The sequence below is a fragment of the Tenrec ecaudatus genome, chromosome 16, assembly GCF_050624435.1.
Source record: "Tenrec ecaudatus isolate mTenEca1 chromosome 16, mTenEca1.hap1, whole genome shotgun sequence".
NCBI lineage: Eukaryota > Metazoa > Chordata > Mammalia > Afrosoricida > Tenrecidae > Tenrec > Tenrec ecaudatus.
In genome coordinates this window covers 83821598-83846512 of record NC_134545.1, presented here as the reverse complement: position 1 = coordinate 83846512, position 24915 = coordinate 83821598, and the positions used below count along the sequence as shown (strand labels likewise).

Here is a 24915-nt window from a genome sequence, read left to right as displayed (position 1 = left end):
TGGGAGTGAGGAAGAAACGCATGTTCAGTGCAAAGAGGCCTCAGAGAAGCTACAAAACCAGCACTGTCTGTGTAAAGCGGGCCCACAGACCTGCCCACAGGGGCTTCGCCCAGCGGTCAGTGTAGCCCTCACCCCCTCGGGTTCTTTTAGCAGACCCTCCAGCTGGCTCTGATGAGACTGGGGACGGGAGCGGGGTGTTCTGCCTGACAGCCTCCCGGGCAATGGAGATCTGTGAGGGACCTCATCCCTGCAGCTGCTGTTGTGGCCCATCTGCAAGGGATATTTTCCCTAGTTGGCCACAGGAGAAGTTGCTAAGGCTGAGGTTGGGAAGGCATCGGGGCAGAACTTTCTCTCTCTCTCTGAGTGCACCTGTGTGTGTGTAAGTAGATTTCAATTGTCAGTGGAACCGGATGGTGTTTCTTCTTACTCTGCCCTAATAGGAAGGGACTCTGAAAACCTGTTTACAGATGTGGAGACTCTGGCTTCCCTTGTGTTCCCGTGCCCAAGGAGTCTTTGCCATTCTCTCCCGAGAGGGGCACCCAAGGAGCAGAAGTGGAGTGTCCCAGCTCCCTCCGTGGTATGAGGCTTTGAGGGAAAAGTGGGGTCCAGTGGCTATCTGCTTACATCTTTGGGAGCATCAGTGAGGGATGAGGGGAATGGCCCACTTCGGTCACGGTCGCTATGTCACGGGCCATCTGTACTTTCCAAACTGGATGGGAGAGCTTAATTACACAGGCTCGAGAACAAACTAGTATTATTAAAATCCATCATTCCGGGGCAATATTTAACATCAGAAAACCAAATGCCAAATGTTTTCCGTCAAAGCTCTGCTCAGGCTACCATCTGAATTCTGCAAGTCGGCCCGAGTTAGGATCCCAGATGAGATCACTCACGTTACAGGGAAGCTCTAATGGGTCCCAAATGTTTTCGATAAAAGAGCCAACCCAAACGACTATTTCCACTTACCCTATTGCACAGAGTCCAGAGACTATTTTTGGGCATCCCTTCATCTTCTGGGAGAAAACGATCCCCAGGGATCCGCAAGTCCATCACAGAGGGGCTCCCAAGCACTGAACAACACTGGGCGTGGCGGCCTCTCCTGCCCTGTGTCTGGACCAAATGCAGGCCTCTCCCTCCGCAGCGGGCAGCTTTAACCACTGCACCTCCAGTGAGGAATGCCAATGTCTTGCCCCCTCAGGAGAGGAAAGGGGGAGTGGCTATGGAGGGAGGGGACTGGAGGGATGATAACTTCCACTTCCTTTTTAATGGACCAATCAGAAGTGCCCCTTGGAGTGAATGCACCTTAGAGATGGCAAAGGACACCACCCTCTGTAGGTAACCCTCAGGGGGCAGATGCGGTGGTCGGCTTCCATGCGACTCCCAGCTCTGGAAAGCCCCCAGAGCAGTTCTGCTCTGTCTACCCGGGCCTCTCTGAGTCAGCGTCGACTCTATAGCCGTGGGTGTGATTTCAGTTCGGGTCTACATGTAATTCACAAGCCACCCTTGCTACCCTCATTCCAAACTAAAGCTGAAAGAGACAGGGTTCCCCCCCACCCCCCATGGATATCGATGGTGCAAAGACTGGTGGTTGACCTTAACCCGGTGGAAACACCACGGTCAGCAGAATGCTGCTTCCAAAAAGCAAACTCCACCAAGGACCTACATTCAGAAGGCCAGCGGGCTTCCCCAAGCAATCAGAAAGCAGCCTCCAACAGTCTTGGATTCCAGTCCCTGGCCCCCGGCTTTCATTTCTCCACACCCGTTTCCTCACTGCCTGCTTTCCCACAATAATTCTTGCCCAACTCACAGGTGGTTGTGGGAATCCAATGAAACGAGGACAAAGACAGAGTTCTTTTTCAGCCTACAGGCCCTTTTAATTTCTTGGGCTGATCTTTTTCCACAGGTAAGGTGGGGGCAAGACATAACGTGGGTGTGGGTTCCTGTGAGTTGTCGGCAAGCTGATTCCGACTCACAGCAACTTAGGTGTGCACAGTAGAACTGTTTCATAGGGGTTGTTTTTTCTGGGTGTGTGGGAGCATTTAATTAAGTAATTTTAATACTCGATAGGGTTTTCAAACGAGCCCTGGTACTGCCATAAGTTCAGCCTTGGACTGCTAATTGTAAGGTTCAGCGGTTCAAATCTGCCAGCCCCTCCTTGAGGGAACATGGAGGCTGTCTGCTCCTGCTAACACCGACAGTCTTGGCAATCTAAGGAGCTCTACTCTGTCCTAGAGGGTGGCCACGAGTCAGTATCAGCCAGAGGGCACCGGGTCTCAGGTCAGAGGGGTTTCAGGCTGTGATTTTTTTCAAAAACAGACCACTAGGCCTGTCTTCTGGGTGGGTTTGAACTGCCAACCTTTCAGCTAGCAGCTGGGTGCTTGTTTGCCACCACCCAAGGACCTTCTGAACAAAATATAGATATGCACTTTGCAGTGTCTGGATCTGTGGTTAGGAATGGGGTCAAGGGTGTCGAGACCCTCTACAAGAACTTATTTCTAGTGCTATGGGATGGAAGCCAGAGCCACAGTGGTGACGCCGTGGCATTTGTCCTGCAGTTGTCACCCGACTGCTGGCGGTTGGCTATAGATAGAGACCAGACCAAGGAAGGCATTGCTTCCTGCCTGTCTTTCCTGCACCTACAGAGGGAAGGCAAGAGTCGGGCCGGGCTGGCTCTGCACTTAGCTCATAATCAGCTCTGATGAATGAGCCGTGCTTTTTGCGTCGGGTTGCTAGTGAACCGCAAGGTCAATAGCGTGAAACCACTAGCCACTCCTCAGGAGCATGATGGGGCTTCTACTGCTCTGCAGAATCACAGTCTCGGAAATGCACGGGAGGGCGGGTCTACTCTGCCCCTTCGGGGTCACTGGGAGCTGGAATCGACTCCATGGCAGTAAAGCTTGGGGCGTACCTGGGCAACTGCAATTCTCTAGGTAGCCAGGTGAGCTGCAGGTGAATTGGTCTTCTGAGTCAAAAGCGTGCACCTTGACTTTTCTGCTGGATTCCCACATTTCGCTCCTGGCATTCGTCAGGAGGCATGGACACACGACAGGATCTGGACGGGCCATGGTGTGGCCATTTCTAATTTTGCTGGCAGGCAGGGGTAGATGGCTTAGCTCCTGAGGGCCCCAGATTGGCATCTTGCTCTGGCTTGACTGTTTCTGTAGCCAAAGGCATGCGCACTCACGAAGTGAGGAAAATTTTATTTCTTGGTGGGAAACCTCCATCACGGGAGAGAGAAAACTTTAGAGAAATCGGAGACGGTGGTTACCTTGTCTTGTACAGACCAACATGGGAACCAGCTGGGGTTTGATGGGAAAACTTCATTTGAGAACCAGCAGGAGCCTGCATATATACTTCTGAATATGAGATCTCAAGTCCTTTTGAAGGTTGAGGGTCAACGGCAGACTGGGAAATACTGCGGAATCCGGGCGAGGCAGCCCCTGACAGCGCTGCCTCCTGACACCCGTGCTCACAAGTTGGCTGCCTTCGACGGGGGCAGCCTGAGCACGTCTCTCTTGCTCTCCGTCTCTGGCAGGTTCCTGCCTGGCACAGGTTCTGCCCCTGGCTGGCTTGGCTCTCTAACTGGATTCCTGGTAACTAAGGATAAGGCAGGGTCTCAGAGCCATTCTCTGGTATCAGGATAAGTGACCCAGATGTCTTACCCACTGCCATTGAGTCGATTCTACCATGTAGTGGTCCTATGACCGAGCTCCTGAGGCTGTTAATCTTTGCCAGAGCAGACAGCCCCATCTCTCTCCTGCGGAGCAGCCAAGGGGCTCAAGAGGTTTGAATCACCAAGTGTTTGGTTAGCACCCCCCAGTGCCAAGCATGGCTCTTGAATCCAATGTAGAGGGAAGAGGACATTAAGACCGTGTTCCAAGGGCAGGACAGTATAAAAGACATACATTCTTGGTCTGGTTGTTACTTGCCTTGTGAGCCTAAAAGATCGATGTCTGTAGACAAAAACAATAAAGAGAGTTAACGGACTGGTCAGCTCCATTGCAGTCTACGCAGTCATTGAGTTTAGCGTGTCGCTCTCCCCCGCGGGGGAAAAAGAAGTATCTCATAATTTTCGTTTCATAAACCAGAATGATTACACCTAATGAGCAGGTGCTTTGATTAAAATTTTTTTTTTTGAATTTTACATAGCGCATCCTTTGGATGAGCAGAGCCAGCGCAAACGATACTGGTCACGTAGTACTCTGACTTGGAAGGTGTGGGTGGGGTCAGAGCAGAGATCCAATGGGAGGGAAAGTTGGCAGGGGAGTACAGCACCGTATTTCACTGTTCTTGTGTTTTTTCCTGCTGTACCCACCGTCCCTCCACTCTCCAGTCAGACGACTTATGAGGAAGAGTTCCCCCACTTCTCATTTCAGTCACGCCCCTGCCCCAATGTGCAGACACAGATGCATTTCTGGGAGCTAGCTTCACACACGACGCCACTGGACCAGCACCACCAGGGCTGTGGGTGCAAAGGTGCCGTGCTCCAGCCACAGGGGTGTCTCCTGGAGAGACTGGTCCTCATGCAGGACAGCGACACACACCAAAGACCCCCCTTCCACCGCCCGCAAGCCCACTGGCTCTTGGGAGACCGGAGACACCATGCATGATTACCTGGCGAGCCTGCCAGAGACTCCCCTCTGCTGAAGGCGAAGGTACGAGACACAGAGACGGGCACTAAAGGGTCAGGGGCCAAGGATTTGTGAAGCGCCCGGGGGAAGATAAACACAAAAGGAGAGAGACAAAGAGCAAAGTAGGTGAGACGGTTGGTTCCGGAGCTGCACAACATTCCAGTTCTCTGCCAGGAAAGGAGCCCTGCCTCTGGGAGTGTGGGTGGGGCGCCTTCTTCCACATCCCTTTCCAGAACACCAAGAGAACAAACAACATCTTCTGGAAAGACACACCATGCTCTCACAGGGCATCTGAGATGCCAGGGACAAGAACAGGCAGTGCCCAGTGGGCAGCACGTGCAGACAGCATCCTCTTAAGCCAGCAAACCTACTGGTGGCTCAGTGCTGCACCGGCCCCAGGCTCTCCCAGCTGCCCCTATGTCCTGGTCACCTGTGGAAAGGCATCAGCACAGGCATTCAGAGTCCTGGCAACAAACAGCGTGCTCTCTTTACAGACATCCTTGGGGGCAGATGGATCCTGCCTTGGACTCTTTGGCATGTCCTCTGTGGGCACACGGTTGGTGAGGACCTCTCTCTGTATGGCTAGAGGGCTTGGCCCAAAGCTGTGTATCAGCTTTGTACTTTCAATCAACTCGATGAATTCAAATCTAGCCACTTCCTGGCAACTCCACGTACTCTCAAGCATCCGTCCCCAATTCGGTCTCTCTTGTTCTTCTCTCTCTTTCCCCACAGAGTTCAAAGTGGTGGTGGCTCCCCTTATGGGGCCTGGTTGGGGTAGAACATGGTGACACTGCCCAATTCATTCTCCACCTTGACCCTGACTAAGCCACTATTCTGTGTGGGAATCTGTCTCCATCTCTCTCCTCTGACTGTTCCCTGAACTCCAGTTAAGGAACCAGGGTGGGGCTAGCCTTCAGGGGACTCATGTGCAGCAATAGGGCACGTCTGGCATCTTTATTTGCCGAATGGGATGGTTTGATCTGAAATGACCCATATGTGCAGCGGATGGGCAGCAGAGGGGAAGAGGGCTTTATCTCTAGCTGATACCATTTACTCTGATATGAGGTGTTAAAGAATATTTGAATGGGCCCCCAACATTGCGCGGCACATTGGAGTAAGGAAACCCAGCCTAAGAATGACTATGGCTCTTCGTGGGCTGCAGAGGTGAATGCACACATTGTCACCCAGGTAGGAGAGTTGGCTCCCTGCCTGCACACCATGTGTGCATCTGTTCTAGCTACGCTGAGCCCTCCCAAAGTTCTGCTAGGGAGCTGGGCTCCCCATGATCCCCCTGGGAGAGCTGGCCACCGCTGATAAGATAGAGGAGGAAGAAGTTCCCTTCATCTTGTACTGTGAAGCCAGAGAGACTTCCTTATCAACCTCATATCCTTCTTTGAGAGAGAGGCCATTCTTTACCCTCAAAGGGGGTTCAAGTTCAGGCTGGCTGTAAAGACCAGGCTTGTTCACTAGGCCAAGGACCTACAAGGGTTCACTGCCCAATGGCTCAGCCTTAAAAGCATCCTGCTTCTGGTTCTTGATCCATGAAGGTACTGGGAGGCTGGACCCCAGGTGGAGCATCCACCTGCCACAACCATGGGCTATGGCCACCCATTAAAGCTAGTTCACACTTCTGTCTGCTAAGTGTGTGTGTAGAGTTTAGTGTAAGGATGAACACATGTCTCTTCAACTCACTGGGCTAACTCGCTTTCTGTTTCCTCTGTAAGATTTATAAAGGTGCTCAGAAGCATGGGGAAGGAGAGTCAGCGGCTCTGTCCAGTTAACCAGGTCCAAAGAAGAGATCTGTGTTGCAAGTTTATTCCCTCCTCACTGATGAAATGGAAAGACTTTGATCCAAAGGACGAGAGACAGGAAGGAAGTCACATTTGCAGGGTTCATTCCTTATCCGCCTTTTATTTCTTGATTGTCAATCAAAAGACGGTCATGATCTAAACTGGGACGGTGGGGGGGCGGGGCGGAAGCGAGGAGGGGGCCTTCTGCAGCACTTGTTGCTCAGGGTGCCCACTCTTTGGGTGTTTAGGGGCAAAGAGAACACGACCCATATTCATTCGATTCCTCGACGTTACTCTACCTTGAGGGTGTTCCTCTCAGAAAGAGACTCCCTCAGAAAGCTGACTGAGGGACCGAGGGGATCTCTGAGAAGCGAGGGGGAGGCCGACCCTCACGGCACAGCCACGGTCTTAGACCGAGTACCTACCCTGCCGTCCTTTCAGCCCCTGGGGAGCCCTGGTGGAGACGCGCTCGCTTGCATTCTCCTGCTCACATGCTGGAGATTTCATCGTGCAGATGTAATCCAACTTGAGGGCTTCCGTGTCTCTCAGCGTGGGCAGGTACTTGGATTGGATCCCACTGGGCAAGGATGTAGCGTTACAGTCGGAATTGCTCCAACCTTCCCACTGAGCGATTCCATTCTGGAATCTGGTGGATTGAAAATGCTCTCTCTCTCTGTGAATTTATTGGGACACTGAGGTGCAGCTAGGTCACTAACTAGCTGGCTCATCTGACGCAACTTATTTCTCCAGTTCCTTGGTTTTCCCATAGACCACGGACTGAGAGTACACGTTTTGGGGCCCTCTGATCAATGTCAATAGAAAGCACTATGTAAAAACAAACAAAAAAAATTTTTTTCGATGAAAGAAAACACCCCGAGTAGTATTAAAACGAGCGCCGCAACATTTGGCAGGTGCAGCTGATAGCAAGGCAAACGGCACCTGCAGGGAATGAGCCGGAAATCTTGAGAAATCATTCTTTCTGGATCACACGTACTGCACAATCCATGCCATTCTCTGACCATGCCCCCCCCCTCCCCCAGACAAGTGCAAGAATCCCACAGAGGGAGCAGTCACATGGCTCAGCACAGAGAGGACCAAGCGAACCAGCCACCAGCCCCACCGTCATCATGCATGGTCGGCTCACAGACGCCTCGCGGCCAGCTGCCACCCTGGCAACCGAGGAAAGAGAAGCAGAGAAGCAGGGTATCGGACCAGCGTGGGATTGACACCCCAAGATCCCGCAGTCAACTCTTACGGAGGGTAGCACTCCCCAAACACACACACACACACACACACACACACGCACACACACGATGGCTTCCACAAGTAAAGGCCAGTTGGAGAACTGTCAGAGTGAACCTCAACCAAGGCCCACACGTCACCTGCTGGCAGGTGGCAGGCATCGGTGGCCCACACGTGCAGAGAAGTCATAGCACACACAGGCACGAAGCCCCCATGGCCTGTGGGTGGGTACCTGGCAGGAAGCAGTGTTCCTGGCAGAGCGCGACCAAGAGACCACCAACTTTTAGGGTTGCCCCAGCCCTGGCTCGGAGTGCCGGGCCCGGATGGTCCGAGAGGGCTGAGGTGGGGCTACATGGGGCGCACGAGGAAGGGGTTTGTGGGATACATACGAAAGATGGAGGATCCCGCCAGACTGCCGACCTTCCGCACGTCGTTCTCTGAGGACAGAGGGAGGCAGTGGGGTTGAGGCAACACAGCCAACACACCTCCTCCCGGGAGAGCCCTCCTCTCCCACCCCAAGCCCGGCCCCACTCGGCCTTATAAAAGGCAGGCCATCGTCTGGAACGGACGGAATCCAATACAAAGAGCACAACAATCTCGTCTATGCGTCCTAAAAATTACCACTACCCACCCTTCGCATTTGACAACAACGCTTCCAAACCTCTACACCCACAACCACGCTGCGGATAAAACAGTGATTCGGCCCCCATTTTTCAGAGGAGGACATGGAAGTTCAGCAGATTAAGTGACCCATCCCAGGTCCCAGGAAGAACCAAGACTTGTGTCGCATGCTTTTCCTGCAGTGGCCCCCTCGGATCCCCAAGGAGCGCTGGTCTGTCATGGGAATACCTGAGCAAGCAGTGGTCATGATGGCTGGGACACCGTAGTAGGTAAAGGCTCCATTCTCGAAGCGCAGGCCCTCCTTGCCAACCTCCACCTCCACCTTACCCTGGAGAGAGAGGGCCGTGTGCCGGGTGAGCATGAGCACGTCTAGTGAGATGATTTATTAGTACTTTAAAAAAATCATTTTCCTGGGGGCTCGTACAGCTCTGATCACCATCCATCCATCCTTTGTGTCAAGCACATGTGTACATCTGTTGCCCTCATCATTTTCAAAACATTTTCTTTCTACTTGAGTCCTTGGTATCAGCTCTTCATTTCCCCCCACCCTCCCTCCCGAACCCTTGATAATTTATAAATTATTATTTTTTCATGTCTTACACTGACCGATGTCTCCCTTAGGATTTATTATTTTCTAAAGCACGTCGGCAGTCTTATTTACCTGTAATTCACTCATCATACAACTCAATGGTTTCAACTTGCTGCAGAGAGTCATGTGGCCCTGGCCGCCATCCATTTTAGAAGGCAGTTCTATCGGACAGCACCCTGATCCCATCTGCCTCGATGACCAATGGATGAAGTCCTTATCACAGGAGGGTGTCACTTCTGTCCAGACGCATCTTTCAGAACCGACGCCTTCGGCCTCCACGGCTCTCAGTGCAGCCGCAGCACCGGCTAGCTCAGAAGGCCTCACCCAGCCATACATACCACGTGTACTCGAGGATAAGCCGGGTTTTCCAGCACATTTTTAATGCAATTTTTGTCGTAAAATTAGGTGCCTCGGCTGATTTTTGGGTCGGCTTATTCTTGAGGATATACGGTAAGCACGTTCTGCCCACTCTAATACTCTTCCCAGGAGAGAGGACAGTTGGCTAACCGTGGGCCCAAGACCGGGGTCCTCAGGCTGGCGGAGATGAAAGGGAACCTTTGTGAAGCGGTTTCCTTCATCACCAGCAATAACGAAGTGAGGAGGCGCAGGTGGGCGGCATTGAGTGCTAAGTGAGTGAGGCACAGCCCCGCCCGCCTCAGCCCGCAGAGGCCCCTGACGGCCCTCCTACCTGCAGGAGCAGCACGAAGTAGTCCACGGGGCGGTTGCGCTGATACAGGTAGTGCTCCGGGGCCTTCTTGTTCTTCTCGTCAAACTTCAGCTCCTGGATCACGTGCGGATGCTTCAGGAGCCGGAGCAGGATCTTCTCCGAAAGGTACAGAGACTTAAAGGGCTCCACTTCTAGGGGAGAGGTGGAAGCAAGGAGCACTGGGGACCACCTGGGCCCCGCCCGCGCCAACGTGGCAGCTGGGAAGACCCAGAGTGCCCGGGCACAACCACCCCTCTCCGTGCTCCGGGGGCACCAAGCGGACAGGGCTTCTGTGACCATCCAGGGTGTGGGGCATTGGAAACCCAAGTGTGTATCTGAGGGCCTTCCCTGTGCCCTCAGGGGATGCGGTCCCCACACTGTCGCCTCGGGAGAAGCAGTGCCCACTTGGGTAGCGCCGGCTCCATCATCGCTTGCTCTCTCAGTTTAGTTCAAGGTGGGCATGGGTCACTCTGATCTCTGGGCAAGGAGGAGCTTCCTGCCTTTAAAATTTACAAGCCACTTGGTCTGGCTTGTTTTCGCGGAATGATATGAAACCCCACGTGTGTAGAGACAGTTCATTACTTAAGACATGGCTGCCAATGATGCACAGTATATAAATGTATCATGTAACATGTACATGGTTGTATCATGTAACATGGGCTACAGAGGTCTGTGTAGCTCTTCCCCAGAGTGGAAGAGAGAAAAGCAGAGTGAGCAGGTCTCCCCAGAAGATCAGGAGCACGTAGCATCCCAGAACAGCGGTGCTCAGTCCTGGCTGCTCATGGCAATTAGCCTGGAAGGAATTCACAGTGATTGGTGTCTGGGTCCCACCTGATGATTGTGCTGTGTGTGATCTGGGAGGGATGGGGCGGACCTGAGTATGGTGAGGGCTTTGAATGAACACAGCCAGGAGTGAGACACTCTGGGAAGCACTGGTAGGCAACATGAGAGCCGCCTGCTGGCAGACACAGGTGGGCAGCATCCTACCTGTAGCCATGAAGCGGTGTGTGGCCAGCAGGAGCTGTGGAGAGATCTTCACCCTCATCTCGGAGTCAGAGAGCTTGAACAAGGAGAAGTCGTGCCGCTTCCTCTCCCGGTGTGGGACCCTCTGCTTCTTCCGGTTGTCGGCTGCAGGATCACAGGGGACAGAAGGCAGCTATCTCAGAAGCCATCTCAGAATTACCAGTCTTTAAAGGTTTTCCCAGAGTCACACTGGGCCCAGGCATCCTTTAGGACCACGTGGATTTCTGCAGTCCCAACTCTAGGCGACATAACATCTCTTTCCCAGAGAGCAGCAGGAGGTCGATAAGGACTTGAGGGTGGGCCATCAGCTCGAATGGCATCAGTGTTACTTCCACTGAAATAGACAGTGGGAAAGGGGGAAGCTGGCTAGGAGGCACCCAAGACCAGGTGTGGTCATTACACCATCTGTGGTCAATTTGAGGCTATTAAGAGTGAAGGGGTGGAGCTTAGCCTGTCAATCAGGTCGCAGCTAGATGACCTCATTTGGAGGTGCTAAGGAGGCGGGACATACATTCACTCCCTGGGAGACATTCCTGCTGATAAGACACATGGAACTATGCTAGTGCCCTGGAGCTGAAGAAGTCACGTGGAGACCCCTGCCAGTGCTGAGATGCTCACAATGCCACTGGATCCACAAGACTTTTTGCAATCTTTCCACCCACTGGCCTGCGATCTTCCTCCAGTGGCATCATTGCATGGCTGCGCAAGTCTAAAAAGGAATTTATGAACTAGTACTGACATATGGGATAACATCAGACTTATGGACTTGATCTGGGATGTTTTCTTAACGTACAATTACTTTTTATATAGAGGTCTTTCATATACACATATGCATGCCTGTGAATTTGTTTCTCTAATCTACCCTGATAAACACACCAGGGTTTAGTATTGGCTTCTCTACCGGCACCATATTTGGTGCCTTTGAATTACAGTGTTGGCGAAAATACTGACAGTACCCTGGACTGCCAGAGGAACAAGCAAGTCTGCCTCAGAGGAAGTCTCCAGGATGCTCCTTAAAGGAGAAGATGGTGAGATGTTGTCTCACCTGTATTGGCCAGGTTGTCAGGAGAAGCCAGTCCCTGGAGAAGGACAGCATGCTCAGTGGAGCCAAGGGGCAGTGAAAAAATCCAGAGCCCTTCACTGGGATGGATGGACAGTGGCTGTGGCCATTGGCTCAAACAGTGCAACTGGGGTAGAAGCGAGCTCCGGAAGGAGAGGCCGGCTGATGGCTTCTCTCTCAGGGAAACTGTCCTTCCAGCAGAGTAGCGTTTCTGGGGGGCAGTCTGACTCAAGAGCCTTCTCAGTCACCTGGTCCCCACTTTAACACTCCTTTCTTTAGGTTACAGGCCTCCACGCAATAGTGGCGGGACCCAGGCCCAGACATGCCATGCAGCAGGTCCCTGAAGGCAGAGGCTCCCCAGGGAATCATGCCAAAAGCCTATTGATAAGGGTGGAAAAAAAAAAGACACTGAACTCCCTCCTCGATGAAGAAGACCGCTCAGCCAGGGCACAGCATAGTTGTTCATTGTTTGCTTTTGCTTTCGGGGACGATTTTCCTTCTAATGTGGATGGTGCATTTGCCTAAATGTCCCTTCTCCCGTCTCCATCCGAATGCGACTTAAACTCCCCTAAGTGGAGGTCCATTCATCCAATCTTGATTCATTCCATTGATATTAATAGTAAGTGCTGGGAACCTCCAGGAACCCTGGTAGCATATTGGGTTAGCACTGGGCTGCTAACTTCGAGGTCAGCAGTTTGAAACCACCAGTTGCTGTGGGGGCGAAAGAGGCGATTTTTGACTCTCATAGAGTTGTAGCCTCAGAAACCCACCGGGGCATTTCCACCCTGATTTATAGGGTCACTATGGGTCAGAATCGACTGGACAACAGGGAGTCTGGCTGTTTCTTTTGTTCTCAACCTGTGGGCCGAGACCCCTTTGGGGGGTCAAATGACCTTCTCACAGGGGTCGCCTGATTCATAACAGTAGCAAAATGATATTTATGAAGTAGCAACAAAAATTATTTTATAATTGGGGGGGGGGTCACCACCACATGAGGCACAGTATTAAAGGGTCGCAGCATGAGGAAGGTTGAGGGTCACTGGTTTAGAGCTTTCTGGTCACACAAACAAATGCCCCTGAGGGAGCTTAACCAGTGGACACTGACCCTTTAGTGTGAATTTCTTCGCTGCTGTACCGACTGGCACTTTTAGTTGAGATGGGAATTCTACATCCAGAGTGGTGGGTCCAGTGAAGGGCAAATGCAACATGGAGGCAGGGGACATTTCTAGACTTGGTCGCTGCTTAAAGAAGACAGGCCTGGCGAGGCAGGCTCTTCGATCTGCTGGCTTGGCCTGTCTTTCAGCTTTGATTGCTACTTAGCCCAAAGAGAAGCCACTCTCTCTAGGCAGCTCACTGCCTTATGGTATTAGAGCGTCTCCAGCCAGGAGCCAGCGTCGGAAAGAAAGACTCCCAGCAAACTGAGGGCCAGAAATGACCCATCTGAGGGAGGGGAAGGTGTCCCTGCCCCTTAGATGATCCGTTCCTTGGATGGAGATCATCTGTCCACCTCTGTCACATTGGCAAGCCACCTTTTGGGAGGGCCAGTCATAAAAAATGAGCCCTATCTGCAAGTAAGAGTCCGCTCTGCTCCTGGGGGGGTGAGGGGGTGAGGAGAGCAGAAAGATAGGAACAGGGACCCGAGGCAGCCACCCAGGCCAGTGCTTAAAAAGTCCTGTGGGTGGTGCACTTAGGTTGTGCTGTGGGCAAGCTCCCCGACAGTCCCCCTGCACCCTGATGTTTTGGGGTGAGAGGATGGGCAGTGGAACCCCAGGTGTTGCTGAGACAAAACAAGGGCAACACAAGGGAACAGACACAAGGACAGGGAGGCCACTAGGCCCTCTCTGAGGTGCCCTTTGTGTCTCTTGGTCCTGTTTCTATCTAAGGGACAAACCGCAAATAAGCAAAGCCCGTGCCGCGGAGTCCGTTCTGACTCATGGCAACCCTCGGTGTTACAGAGCAGAGCTGTACTCTGCATGGTTTTCTAAGGCTGGGCGCTTTCTGAATGCAGACTGCCAGGCCTGGCTTTCCTGGGGCCGAGGAGTAGGGGGTTCTGGCTGCCAATGCTGAGGTTAGCAGTCCAGGGAAAACCATCCGTGCCAGCCAGGGACCTGTTCTCGAAAGGCCAGGTGTCCTTTGCATCTGTCTGGCTCAGGTTCTGGAAGTTTCCTCCGGAACCACATTCAGTGCACATGCTCCCAGGGACTGGGGGGGTGGGGGCAACCAATGCCCTCTCACTGCCAGCGTAACAACGACCCTGTGGGACCGAGTAGCGCTGCCACGGCGGACTTCCGAGGCTGTAAGTCTTTACAGGAGCAGAAAGCCTCATCTTCCTCCTGAGGAGTGGCTGGTGGGTTCCGAACTGCTGGCAAAAGGTGGCTGACCCAAAGCAGTACCTGGGGCTCTTTCCCACGCGTCTCTGTGCATGCCACGGGAAGCCCAGGTGGCGGCGACGGCTGCGCACTTACTGTAGAGGTCCGTTTCATCCAGGATCTCCGACTTGATGATCTCCTCTATGACGTCCTCCAGGGTGACGATGCCCATCACCTCGTAGAAGGGGTCCCCTTCTCCCTCGTTGTTCACTCGCTGGACAATGGCCAGGTGAGACTTTCCTAGAGGGGAAATTCAATCTGAGTTACCCATGAGGGCCCTTCTCAGACGGCTTCCCGCAGGGGACACTCAGATAGGCTCCTGTCCGCTGTCAGGACCAGACTCGTCTTGGGCCAGCCTTCAAATACCCAGTTTGTGTGCGAACCCTTTTAATGGCCAGCCAGATACTTTCACACTCTCTCGTCTCTCTTGGGAAAGTTACTGCTCTATCTAAAACAGTCACTTGTTCCCTTTGAATTCTCGCATGCGCGCATGGGTGTCTTAGCAGTAGGAGATTGTAATGAAAAACTAGAATGTGGAGTCAGAGAACTAGGTGAGGAGCCACCCCCCCCCAATCACAGTTACTCTCTGTGCAACTGACAGCAGCAAATCATTTCACCTTGAGTGAGCCCGTTTTCTCCCCCAGAATTGGGAGGGAAAGTCAGTCTGGTGATTTTAAAACCTGGTCCCCAAACTCTTCACTGGTCCTTCCACGGAGACATAGGGTCTCTATTCCCCCCCTTGAGGCTGGGTGGCTCCTGTAGAGAACGGGAGAGTTGACTGTTAGGTGACTTTGGAGGCTGGGGCATGAAAGTCATGTAATTTTCCTGAAACACTGAGAAGTCCACTGACAACTGAGGCCACCAGAGTGGAGCAGCAGCGCGACACCTGCAGGTGCTTCCGTCTGCAGTCTGCTAGCGAACCCACCAAATGCCAGGCAGGCTGGCACAGTCGCCATCTTGGAAGGGGCTCCACCCAACCCAGCAGATCCAGCCCCACCCTTTCAAGTCACCTCCAGCTACAGGCCCCGGGCACGGGACGCGGAGACGAGCCATTCCCACGGTGCCTCCCAGCCCAGGAGCACAAGAAAGGGCTGCAGCTTTATGCTTCGGTGGTTGGGACCGGTCTGCTAGCAGCATTGCTAATGAGCACAACCACGCCTCAGAACTGGGAAGCTCACGTGATCTAAGGCATGTGTGAAAGTGCATGTAAGCTTGAAATATATTTTGCTGTTATTTAATTTATGTTTATTTTGTACGTGGTAATGATCCTAATAGCTAATATTTACAGCGTTCTTATTATGAGGCAAGTACTGGTTTAGGCGCTTAGCATGTGTTCAAGGAGGCCTTGGTGGCCCGTGGGCTAAGGTGTTGCACTGTTAATAGCATGTACGTAGCATGTGTTCAAGGAGGCCTGGTGGCCTGTGGGCTAAGGCGTTGCACTGTTAATAGCAAGGTCACCGGCTGCTCCTCAGAAGAAAGGCGAGGCTACCTGTTCTTGTAGAGATTTACAAAGCCCCAGGCACCCTACAGAGCAGCGGTTCTCAACCTGTGGGTTGCGACTCTTTTGGGGGTCCAACGACCCTTTCACAGGGGTCGCCTGATTCATAACAGTAGAAAAAATGACAGTTACGAAGTAGCAACAAAAATAATTTTATAGTTGGCGGGGGGGGGGGGTGGTCACTGCCACATGAGGAACTGTATGAAAGGGTGGCGGGATTAGGTAGGTTGAGAACCACTGCTCTGTAGGGTCTGTGAGTCAGTTGACTTGATAGCAGTGGGTTTTAATATGTGTTCGTTCATTTAATCCTCACAACAGCTCCTAGGACAGGGCACGTATTGTCCTCATTTTAGAGATGCACCTTCATGTCAGGCACTGTTTGAAAGTTCCACAGTGTGTAAGTAAGTGGCAGAGCTGGGTCACGAACCTTAGGTAACTGGGTTCAGCCCTAACCTGAAGCCTAGTGTTGGATTCCCCAATAAACAAGGCAACTTGTGCTTACTAACTAATCTGGAGGAAAACATTTCAATTATTTACTTTTTCAGCATTAAGATTCTGCCTCTCCAATTAGTGGGTACCTGTCTCTCTCCCAACTTTCCTCCAGAATCAAAGCCACTTTCTAAATTTATAATCCCTGGCAGGAACAAAGTACCCAGTAAGCGTAGTAAGCGCTGACTGGCTTGTGCTTACTTAGTAACCTATTTGTTCACTACAGATTAACAAGTAAATTTTGATTATTGGGTAACCTGCCCTGCTCGGGCCCAAAGTCTTCCTACACCGTGGGGCTTCACATGACTTTGGTTTCTTATGTGCAGGTATGCGTCCCAGTCCTGTTTCAAAGATGCTGGGGATGGGTGGGGGTGTGTGGGGGTGGCTCCTTGCCTTGTCTAGGAGATATTCAAGGAGAACATCTGGTGCACTGGCTTGGGTGTTGCTCTTTCCAAAGAAAAAGAAGAGGCTCATGCTTTATTCGTGCTCCTTTGGAGATAAGCTCTTGCTTGGCTTTTGTTACACTTGTACGCAACGAGAGGAGCCATCTGTTTGCTGGCACACCATTACTCATTAACATTTAAAGACAGGAGCTTCTGGATCAAAGACCTCAAATCACCCCTTGACATGTTTTAAAGGAGAAGATGGCATTGGTGACTCCTATTACCCAAGACTGGCCCCTCAGTTCTTCCCCACCTTCATTCAACCTATCCAACCCATTCCCCTTCTGATCCCATCATGCCCCTGCCTGGCTCCAAAGCCCCGCATGGCTCCCTAGGTCTCACAGAATCAAGTCCAGACTCATTCGTGGGGCACCATCAAGACAGCGCTATGTGGCTCTTCCCAGTCTATGCTCAGTTACATCCGTGGTTGCCCTCCATTCCAGGGAACACTGAGCAACCTCTGGTTCCTCAACTTCCTGTTTCTGTATCTTTGCTCACATAGTTCCCTCCCTGTCCCATCTCCCTGGGTCCATCAGGCTGCAGTTCTGGTGTGAAAGCCTCAAGAAAGTCTTGATGCATCTGTCCTATTAAGAATCATTTTCCTTCCGCTTCAAGTCCTTGATAACTCCATTAAAGCAGTGATCAAAATACACTCTTTCATGTGACCAGGAGGGCCCTCCTCTAGACAAGGTTTCTTCCCTGGATCATAAGCTCGTTCAGAACCAAAGATCATGTACTTAACTAGGGTTCCCTCCACCTAACAGACAATCCAAACATGCCCGATGAACTGAGCTAAGCTGACAACGGGATGAAAATCCATTGTTGATTTTATACACGGTATTAAAGCCAGACAGTAAAGCCTTTATTTTTGATAGAACAATTTGTGCTTAAATTAAAAATGTGAACTCTGTTTTCAGTAGTCCCAAAATTAGCCTTCTTTGAAACAACTGCAGCCTTCCCAGCTGGACAGACATGTTTTGCAGTCCTAAGTAGATTGTGTCAATTATTAGGATGTGTGCACTTAGAAGCTGTTTTTTGTTCCTTTTTGTCTTGAACACATTTTTCTTAACCTTAGTTACCGGCTCACTTTTCTGACACGTCAGCAAAATAAATAACCAGCACAATGGAAAGATTTGGAAAGGTGATTTCTAAGAGTTGTGTTCTAGTTATATATGCTTATATACACACATATATGAGGGGGTTACCCCCCCCCAAACAGAACGGCGCTGGGCAAAGCCAGAGCACAGAAGAGAGTTGTGGACTTCCAAACCCACAGGACAAGTCAAGAGGAGTGCTTTTGTGCAGGAGCTGGCTTGCACAGTGGAGGGCCTCTGGGGTCTTCATTGGAGAAGCTGGCCTTGCTGACCCAGAAGTGGAGTTGTGTGCCTTTGAGCTGAGGCTTACTGGAATGGGGGGATTCTGGGCACTTAATTCAGGAAGCGGGGTTCGCTGACCCACAGAGCTTGCGCTGAATGACTTTGGGTTGTGTTTTATAGCTGAGTGGCATGCCCATTTGGGCATTTATTAGCAGAACTAAAACTTCGTAACATGTCCCGATGAACAACTCAACCCTGAGCATTCCCCACTGGTATTACAACTGGTTGACTTCTTCAATTAGCCTTTTGATCGTGAACTGTGTGCATTCTGCATAGCCACTGCAGTGAATATGAGAAGCTAGAGAGGTGAATTAGAGATCATTCTTTAAGACAACACACTTCCCCAAGAAAAAGCCACCATTGATCTATTCTTCACGCAGTCAAATATTAGGAAATAAAGACTTTGATTGAGCTTTAGGAATTATCAGGAAATAAAGTCCTAATGATATCATAGTCAAGACAATGTCTATCTATGCAATCCATTTAGGGACATTTTAAGATTTACACCCAGTCTTCCAGATTCCCTCAAATGATGGTGGAGATCTTTTAAAAATGAAGTCACTGCTTCCTTGGGCACTAGATGAGGCTGGCATCAGCAATCACAGAGCCCTTGGCTGAAGTTCCACCCAAGGGCAAGAAAGCCAGCTGTCCCCAGAGCACACGTTCCTGAGACCCTTCCTCCCTCAGAAAGGCTGCCCCCAAATTTTGAAAACCTTATCTCTTGCATGCATCCTGTTCTTGGGGTTTTGGGTTTTGGGGGGTGGGGTGAGCAGGGGATGAGTTAAGTCAATCTGGAGACATGGAAGAGTTGTCCCTCCGTCCTTCCACCTGCACTGTGTACACGCCTCTCATTGACATCTTTAATAATAGCTACTATCTATCCATCCATCCATTGCTGTTCATAAGGTTTTTCAGTGGCTAATAACTAAGAAGACGAGAGCCTATTTCTTCTTCGTGGTCTGTTCTTAATCTGGAAGCCCTGCTGAAACCTGTTCACCTTAGGTGACCTTGTTGGTATTTGCAATACCAGTGACATAGATTCCTGCATCACCGCCACATGCAAGTCACTACAGTACGGCCACCTGACAAAGTGGCAAGCAAATATGCTGAGCAGCTAATCCAAGAAATTGGACTCTAAAGAATACTGCATCAAGACAGGAGGACGGCTGGTTAATACCCGGTGACAATGCAGAGGACACAGCTTGCTTGTTGAAAGAGAGGAGGCCTTGAAGCACTTGATGGTGAAGATCATGGATGGCTGTCTTTAATATGGATTACAACTTAATGTAACTTAAACAAAAGTTCTCACAAATGACCCATAGAGAACATCCTGGTAAGTGGAGAGAAGATTTCATCTTGATTGGATTCACAATAAATGCTCATGGAAGCAGCAGGAACCCAAGTTGCTTACTTAATGCAATTAGGAAAGCTCCCCCCTTACAGAATGCAGTTAGTTACTTTACTCAATGCAGTGTCTATTTTTATATGAAACTTGTATCACTCGCTACCTTGTTCAAAAGCAAATATGTTGGCTGCAGATGTCACCTAAGAGTGACAGATAATGCTGAGAGTCTTCTCTTATTTACCTATCAATGATAGGTCTAGTTAGTCAACAAAGACATCCCGAGACTGGTCTAAGGCTTAACGGACCTATTGCTCTCTTTGCTTGCTTATGGTCCATGGTTGTTTCCCATGGTTACTGTGAAACCGGAGTTAATGTCAAACATCTATCTGTGACTCCCCAAAGTTTAAATTCCTAAGCCAAATGTATGCATTCTCTATATATTCTGATTTCAGACAGGACACCACAAAGAGAGTCTAATTTGCTTTGCCGTGATCTCACGGGTAGACCTTCTAAATAAAAGTTTCTCTTTCTTCCTCTGACTTGGAAGGGGTAATTGGCTGCACCACTTCGGGGTAAAATATCTGCATTCGGGGTTTCAAGGTCAGACAAAGCATTGTACTGGGTAAACCCAGCGCATAGGAAGAGCAAGGATGTTCCTCTGAGGACTAAGGTGCTCCTGATCTAAGCCATGGCCTTTTCAGTTGCCTCACCTGCATGTGAAAGTTGGACACTGAAGGAGGAAGGTGGAAGAAGAGTCAGCACATTCGTATTACGGTGTGGGTGAATAATACTGAACGTACCGTAGACTGCCCAAAGAACCAACAAATCTGTCTCGGAAGAAGTACAGCTAGAATGCTCCTTAGAAGCAAGGATGGAGACATTGTCTCAGTACTTTGGATCCACTACCCAGAGAGACAAGTCCCCGGAAAAGGCCATCTTATTTGGTAAAGTAGAAGGGCAGCAAAGAGAGGAAGAGGGAGCGCTTCATAAGGAGGCAAGACTGGTTTTGATATGAGCGACGAGGCGGATAAAATGTTTATAGCGCACCTTGCTCTGTGTTCTAGGATGCGGTAGAGACCAAAGAGGAGACATAAACAGCACCATTAGGGCACTAGACATGAAAGAGATGGTGTGACCTTATGATTTTGTGTGTGTGTGTGTGTGTGTGGTGATGGAAGTGGTGAGCCACAGATGGAGGGGTGGGTGGGGAGGGTGGGAATCAGAGCAAACAGCTGTGGGCCGGGACACAGCGGGGCTCATGAAGTCTTCAAGGAGCCTTGGTGGCAGAGTACATTAGGCTGTGAGATCAGCTTTCAAACCCACCACTCCATAGGGGGAAAATGAGGCTGACCAAAGGCCGGTTTGGGCCGTGTATTACTACTTCTCTTCCCTGATGAAGGTCAATGCCTGCTTTCCAATGGCACAGAGGGGGAGTGGCTGTGTTTTGGCTAGTCCGCTCTGCACTTCTCCAAGTTCCTGAGGACTTAGCTCTTGAATCTGCGAATGAGAACGGCGACCTTTCTGCTGAGCTATGCCTCTACAGATTGGCAGGAATTTCATCCATTAATCTCAGCCATCCACCAGATTTCTAGAAGAGCAGAGTGCCTGTGAAGGAATTTCATGAATAAGGATGCTCCATTAATGACTTAGTTATTGAGAGCAATCATTGGCATCTGTGTAGAACTTTAAAAGCTAAGTACAGAAGCTGAGTTGCTGATATGCTGTCGAACTCCAAGAAGCTCTCCTGTCACCTGAGTCAGAAATGTTTGTACAGGCTGTCGCCTTTCTCCAGAATTCACGGAAAGACATACACATTCTTAAACAAGTTAGCCTCTTTTTCAACCTCTTTTCCACCAAAGAGTTTGCTCTCATTTGGCGGCCATCTCGAAGGGAAACAAACAAACAAACAAATAGACAGACAACTGTATTCCTTCCGAATCAACACTCCAAAGAGGAGGCCGTGTGGGGAGCAGCACAGTCACGCTGGGCTGCAGATGCTGCAGAGTCCAGCGAGCTAAGTGGCTCGCTCTGCACACTTCCCCTCTTGAGGCAGGTCCAAATCAATTTGGGCCTTGGCAAAAAAATCATCCTCCCAGTTGCTAAAAATAATCGAAGCGACAAGCTTTAAGCCTGCTAATTCCAAGGCCTATTGCAGCTCATTAAGCTATAGCAGAGGCAAAAAGTCATTCTTTAAATAGAAACCCCTCGAATGCTACTTTAGGAGGGATTTTCACATCCCTCTCGAGCATATTCCTGTGGCACTGAGCACCGGCACATGGAAAATCTCTGGGCTGAGTTGAAAGGTAAAGAAATACCGGCTTTTATGTCAAGGCACTTTCTAAAACTAAAGGCTGCATCTGTCTCTGAGTTGTAAAGACCACATTTTACTCTGGATTCACTGGCGTCCTACTTCCGAATGGGCAGCTACAGAGTCTCTAGCTTGAATGCCCACCATGTTTCTGGTTTCCAGCATCTGCAGCAGCCCCGGCCCTTTCCTGGCGGCTCAGGCTGCTGACATTGTTTCCTTGGGTTTTAGGGGTTGTGGGCTCCTTACAGTTTAGTTTGGGTCTTTCAAGTCTTCATTGCTTCTTCCTAGCCTCTGATTCACAATCTCTAGTTCCAAATGCTTTGAAGAAGCCGGAAGGAACACACAGAGTCACTGTACCAGAGAGAACCGATCAAGGCCCAGCCACTTCAGATCTGGATATGGTCAAGAACCAACAGTACCGAGGAAGAAGTCCAATCAGCACTGAAGGCCCAGGCAAAAATACAAGGCTTTTTATTTATTCACGCAAAACTCGTTGAGATGGCTCAGCAATTGATGCAAAGCTAGAAATCCTCACACATCTTTACTCAGACATTTGGAAGCCAGCCACTTGGCCAACTAACTGCAAGATGCCCGTGTCTATTTCAAAGAAAAGTAGTCCAACAGAATTCAGAAATCATCAGACAATATCATTGATTTCACACTCAAGTAAAATTCTGAAGATAATTAAAAATGGTGACAGCACTACATTGCCGGGGAATTGTTAAAAAATTCAAGTCAGATTCAGAAGAGGCTGTAGAAACGAGGGATATAATTGGTGATGTCACAGAAGTCTTGGCTGAAAACAAAGAATACTAGAAAGATGCTTACTGGTGTTTTATTGACTATGCAAAGGTGTGTGACTGGACCGTAATGGATTATGTACAGCGTTGGGAAGAATGCCAATTCCAGAACACTTAATTATACTCATGCCGAACCTGTACACAAAGCAAAAAATAATCATCTGAACCAGCAGATGCTACTGCCTGGTTTTGGATCAGAAAAAGTGCTTTCCAGGACTGTGTCCTTTTAACCAGTACACTCAGCAAGTAATCTGGGAAGCGGGACTATCCGAAGCAGCAGCAGCAACAGGATTGGAGGCGGACCATTAACAAGCTGTCACATGTAGATGACACAACCTCACTTACAGACAGTCAAGAGGATTTGAAGCACTTTCTGATGAAGCTCAAAGATTACAGCCTTCCAGATGGATCACACCTCAACATCAAGAAAATATAAATCATCACAACTATACCGATGGGCAACATCCTCATAAATGGAGAAAACATTGACGTTGCCAAGGAATTCATTTTATTTGGGTCTACAATGAATGCCCATTGCAGCAGCGTTCATGAAATCAAGCAGTGTATAGCATTGGGAAGACCTGCAAAAGCTCTTAGGAAATGTATTGAAGACTCAGGTGCACCTGACCCAGGCCACGGCACTCCTCGTAGGGACACGAAGGCTGGACAGCAAATAAGGAAGCCCAGAGAACAGAGGCCTCCGAACCATGGTGTTGGCAAGGAATACTGGGCACACCACGGGGTGCCAGCCGGACAAACAACTCGGAGTTTGAAGATGTGCAGCCAGAATGCTCCTTAGAAGCAGAGGTAGCAAGACTTAGTTTCACACATTTGGGTATGTTACTGGGAGGAAGCAGCCCAAGGAGCAGGACTGCATGCTTAGTACAACAGAGTGTCAATACAAAAGAGGAAGACTCTTAATGAAATGGATTGACATAGGGGTTGCAACAATGGGCTCAACAGCACCACCACCACCACCAGCACTACCATCACCAGCAGCAGCAGGTGGTTCTGCAGGTGCCTTGGTGGTATGGTGGTTAAAAGTGTTCAGTTGGTAGCTTAAAGGTAGGTGGTTCAAACTCATCAGTCACTCCTTGGGAGAAAAATGTGGCTGGCAGTCTACTTCTATTCAGATAACAGCCTTGGAAAGCCTAAGGGTCAATTTTACTCTGTTCGTAGGGTTGCTATGAGTCAGAATCAATTTGCTGGCAACATGTTTTGACAGGTGGTTGGTTCTCATGCAGGTTTGATGACCTGCCGTCTGTCAGTGGGGTAGAGAAGCAACACTGAGATGTCTAGTAAGTTCTGGTCCACTAGGTGCATCTGGTATGAGGGTCACAAGATGCTATGTACCGTATATAATCGAGTATAAGCTGACCCAAATATCATCCGAGGCACCTAATTTTACCACAAAAAATTGCATAAAAATGTGCTGAAAAACTCAGCTTATCGTCAGGGTGCAGTGTAGCAATGATGAAACATACAGCTTTCCTCTAGTTCCTAAATGCTTCCCCCCCCCCCCAATCATGATCCCAATTCTACCTTGCAAATCTGGCTAGAACAGAAGATGTACACTATACACATAGGAACTGGAAACACAGGGAATCCAGGAAGGATGACCCCTTCAGGACCAGTGGTGAGAGTGGCGATACTAGGAGGGTGGAGGGAAGGTGGGGTAGAAAGGGGGAACCAATTATAAAGATCTACATATAACCCCCTCCCTAGGGGATGGACAACAGAAAAGTGGGTGAAGGGAGATATTGGACAGTGTAAGACATGACAAAATAATAATTTATAAATTATCAAGGGTTCTTGAAGGAGGGGGAAGGAAGGGAAAAATGAGCTGATACCAAGGGTTCAAATAGAAAGCAAATGTTTGGAGAATGATGAGAGCAACAAATGTACAAATGTGCTTGACATACAATGGATGGATGTGTGGATTGTGATAAGAGTTGTATGAGCCCCAATAAAATGATTTAAAAAAATGGAAATAAAAATTTAAAAAACCTCTCGGCTAATACCCACAAATATTTAAAACAAAGGATTACTGTAGCGACAAGCTGATGAACACTTTCTGCCACAGGATCAGAACAAACCACGGATGGCATTGAGATGAATGGAAATTCTAGAACCTTTCATTCTGCTCATGCGGAACCTATACACGGATCAGAGACAGGCATGCAAACAGAGCAAAGGAATCCTGCATGGGTTAAAATCAACCTGTGTCAGTTGTATCTTCTCACCACACTTACTCAAGTTGTAAGCTAAGTAAATAATCTGAGAAGCTGGACGTTATGAAGAAGGATTTAGATTGGAGGAAGGCTTATTAACAAGGAAGGCTTATTATGATATGATCATAGAACCTTGCTTGCTGAAAATGAGGAGGACTTGAAACCCTTGCTGATGAAGAATAAGGATCTCAGACTTCCATAGGGACGACAACTAAATGTAAAGAGAGCAAAACCCCTTCTAACTGAACCAAGAGCCATCATGACAAACGGAGAAGAGACTGATGTCAAGGATTTCATCTTACTGATTCACAGCCATTGCTCCTGGCAGCAGAAGTGAAGGGACCAACAAAGTGTCACACTGGGTGAGTCTGCTGCATTTTAAGATGGTGAAGAG

At 49.8% G+C, this 24915-nt stretch overlaps 1 protein-coding gene across 4 annotated transcripts in view; it reads right to left on the bottom strand.

The window, feature by feature from the left end:
• The window catches only part of CNNM1 (cyclin and CBS domain divalent metal cation transport mediator 1), a 68619-nt gene that overhangs the window by 19271 nt on the left and 24433 nt on the right, over positions 1-24915 (bottom strand). For 2 of the 4 annotated variants that reach the window (XM_075534435.1, XM_075534437.1), the window contains exons 2-7: positions 14128-14271; positions 10567-10707; positions 9562-9731; positions 8513-8612; positions 8053-8100; positions 4615-4677 (exon numbers count right to left, since the gene is read on the bottom strand). In XM_075534435.1, the coding sequence (XP_075390550.1) occupies positions 4615-4677; positions 8053-8100; positions 8513-8612; positions 9562-9731; positions 10567-10707; positions 14128-14271 (666 nt within the window). The remainder of the gene's footprint in view (positions 1-4614; positions 4678-8052; positions 8101-8512; positions 8613-9561; positions 9732-10566; positions 10708-14127; positions 14272-24915) is intronic. The other 2 variants (XM_075534436.1, XM_075534438.1) reach the window with 1 other exon arrangement.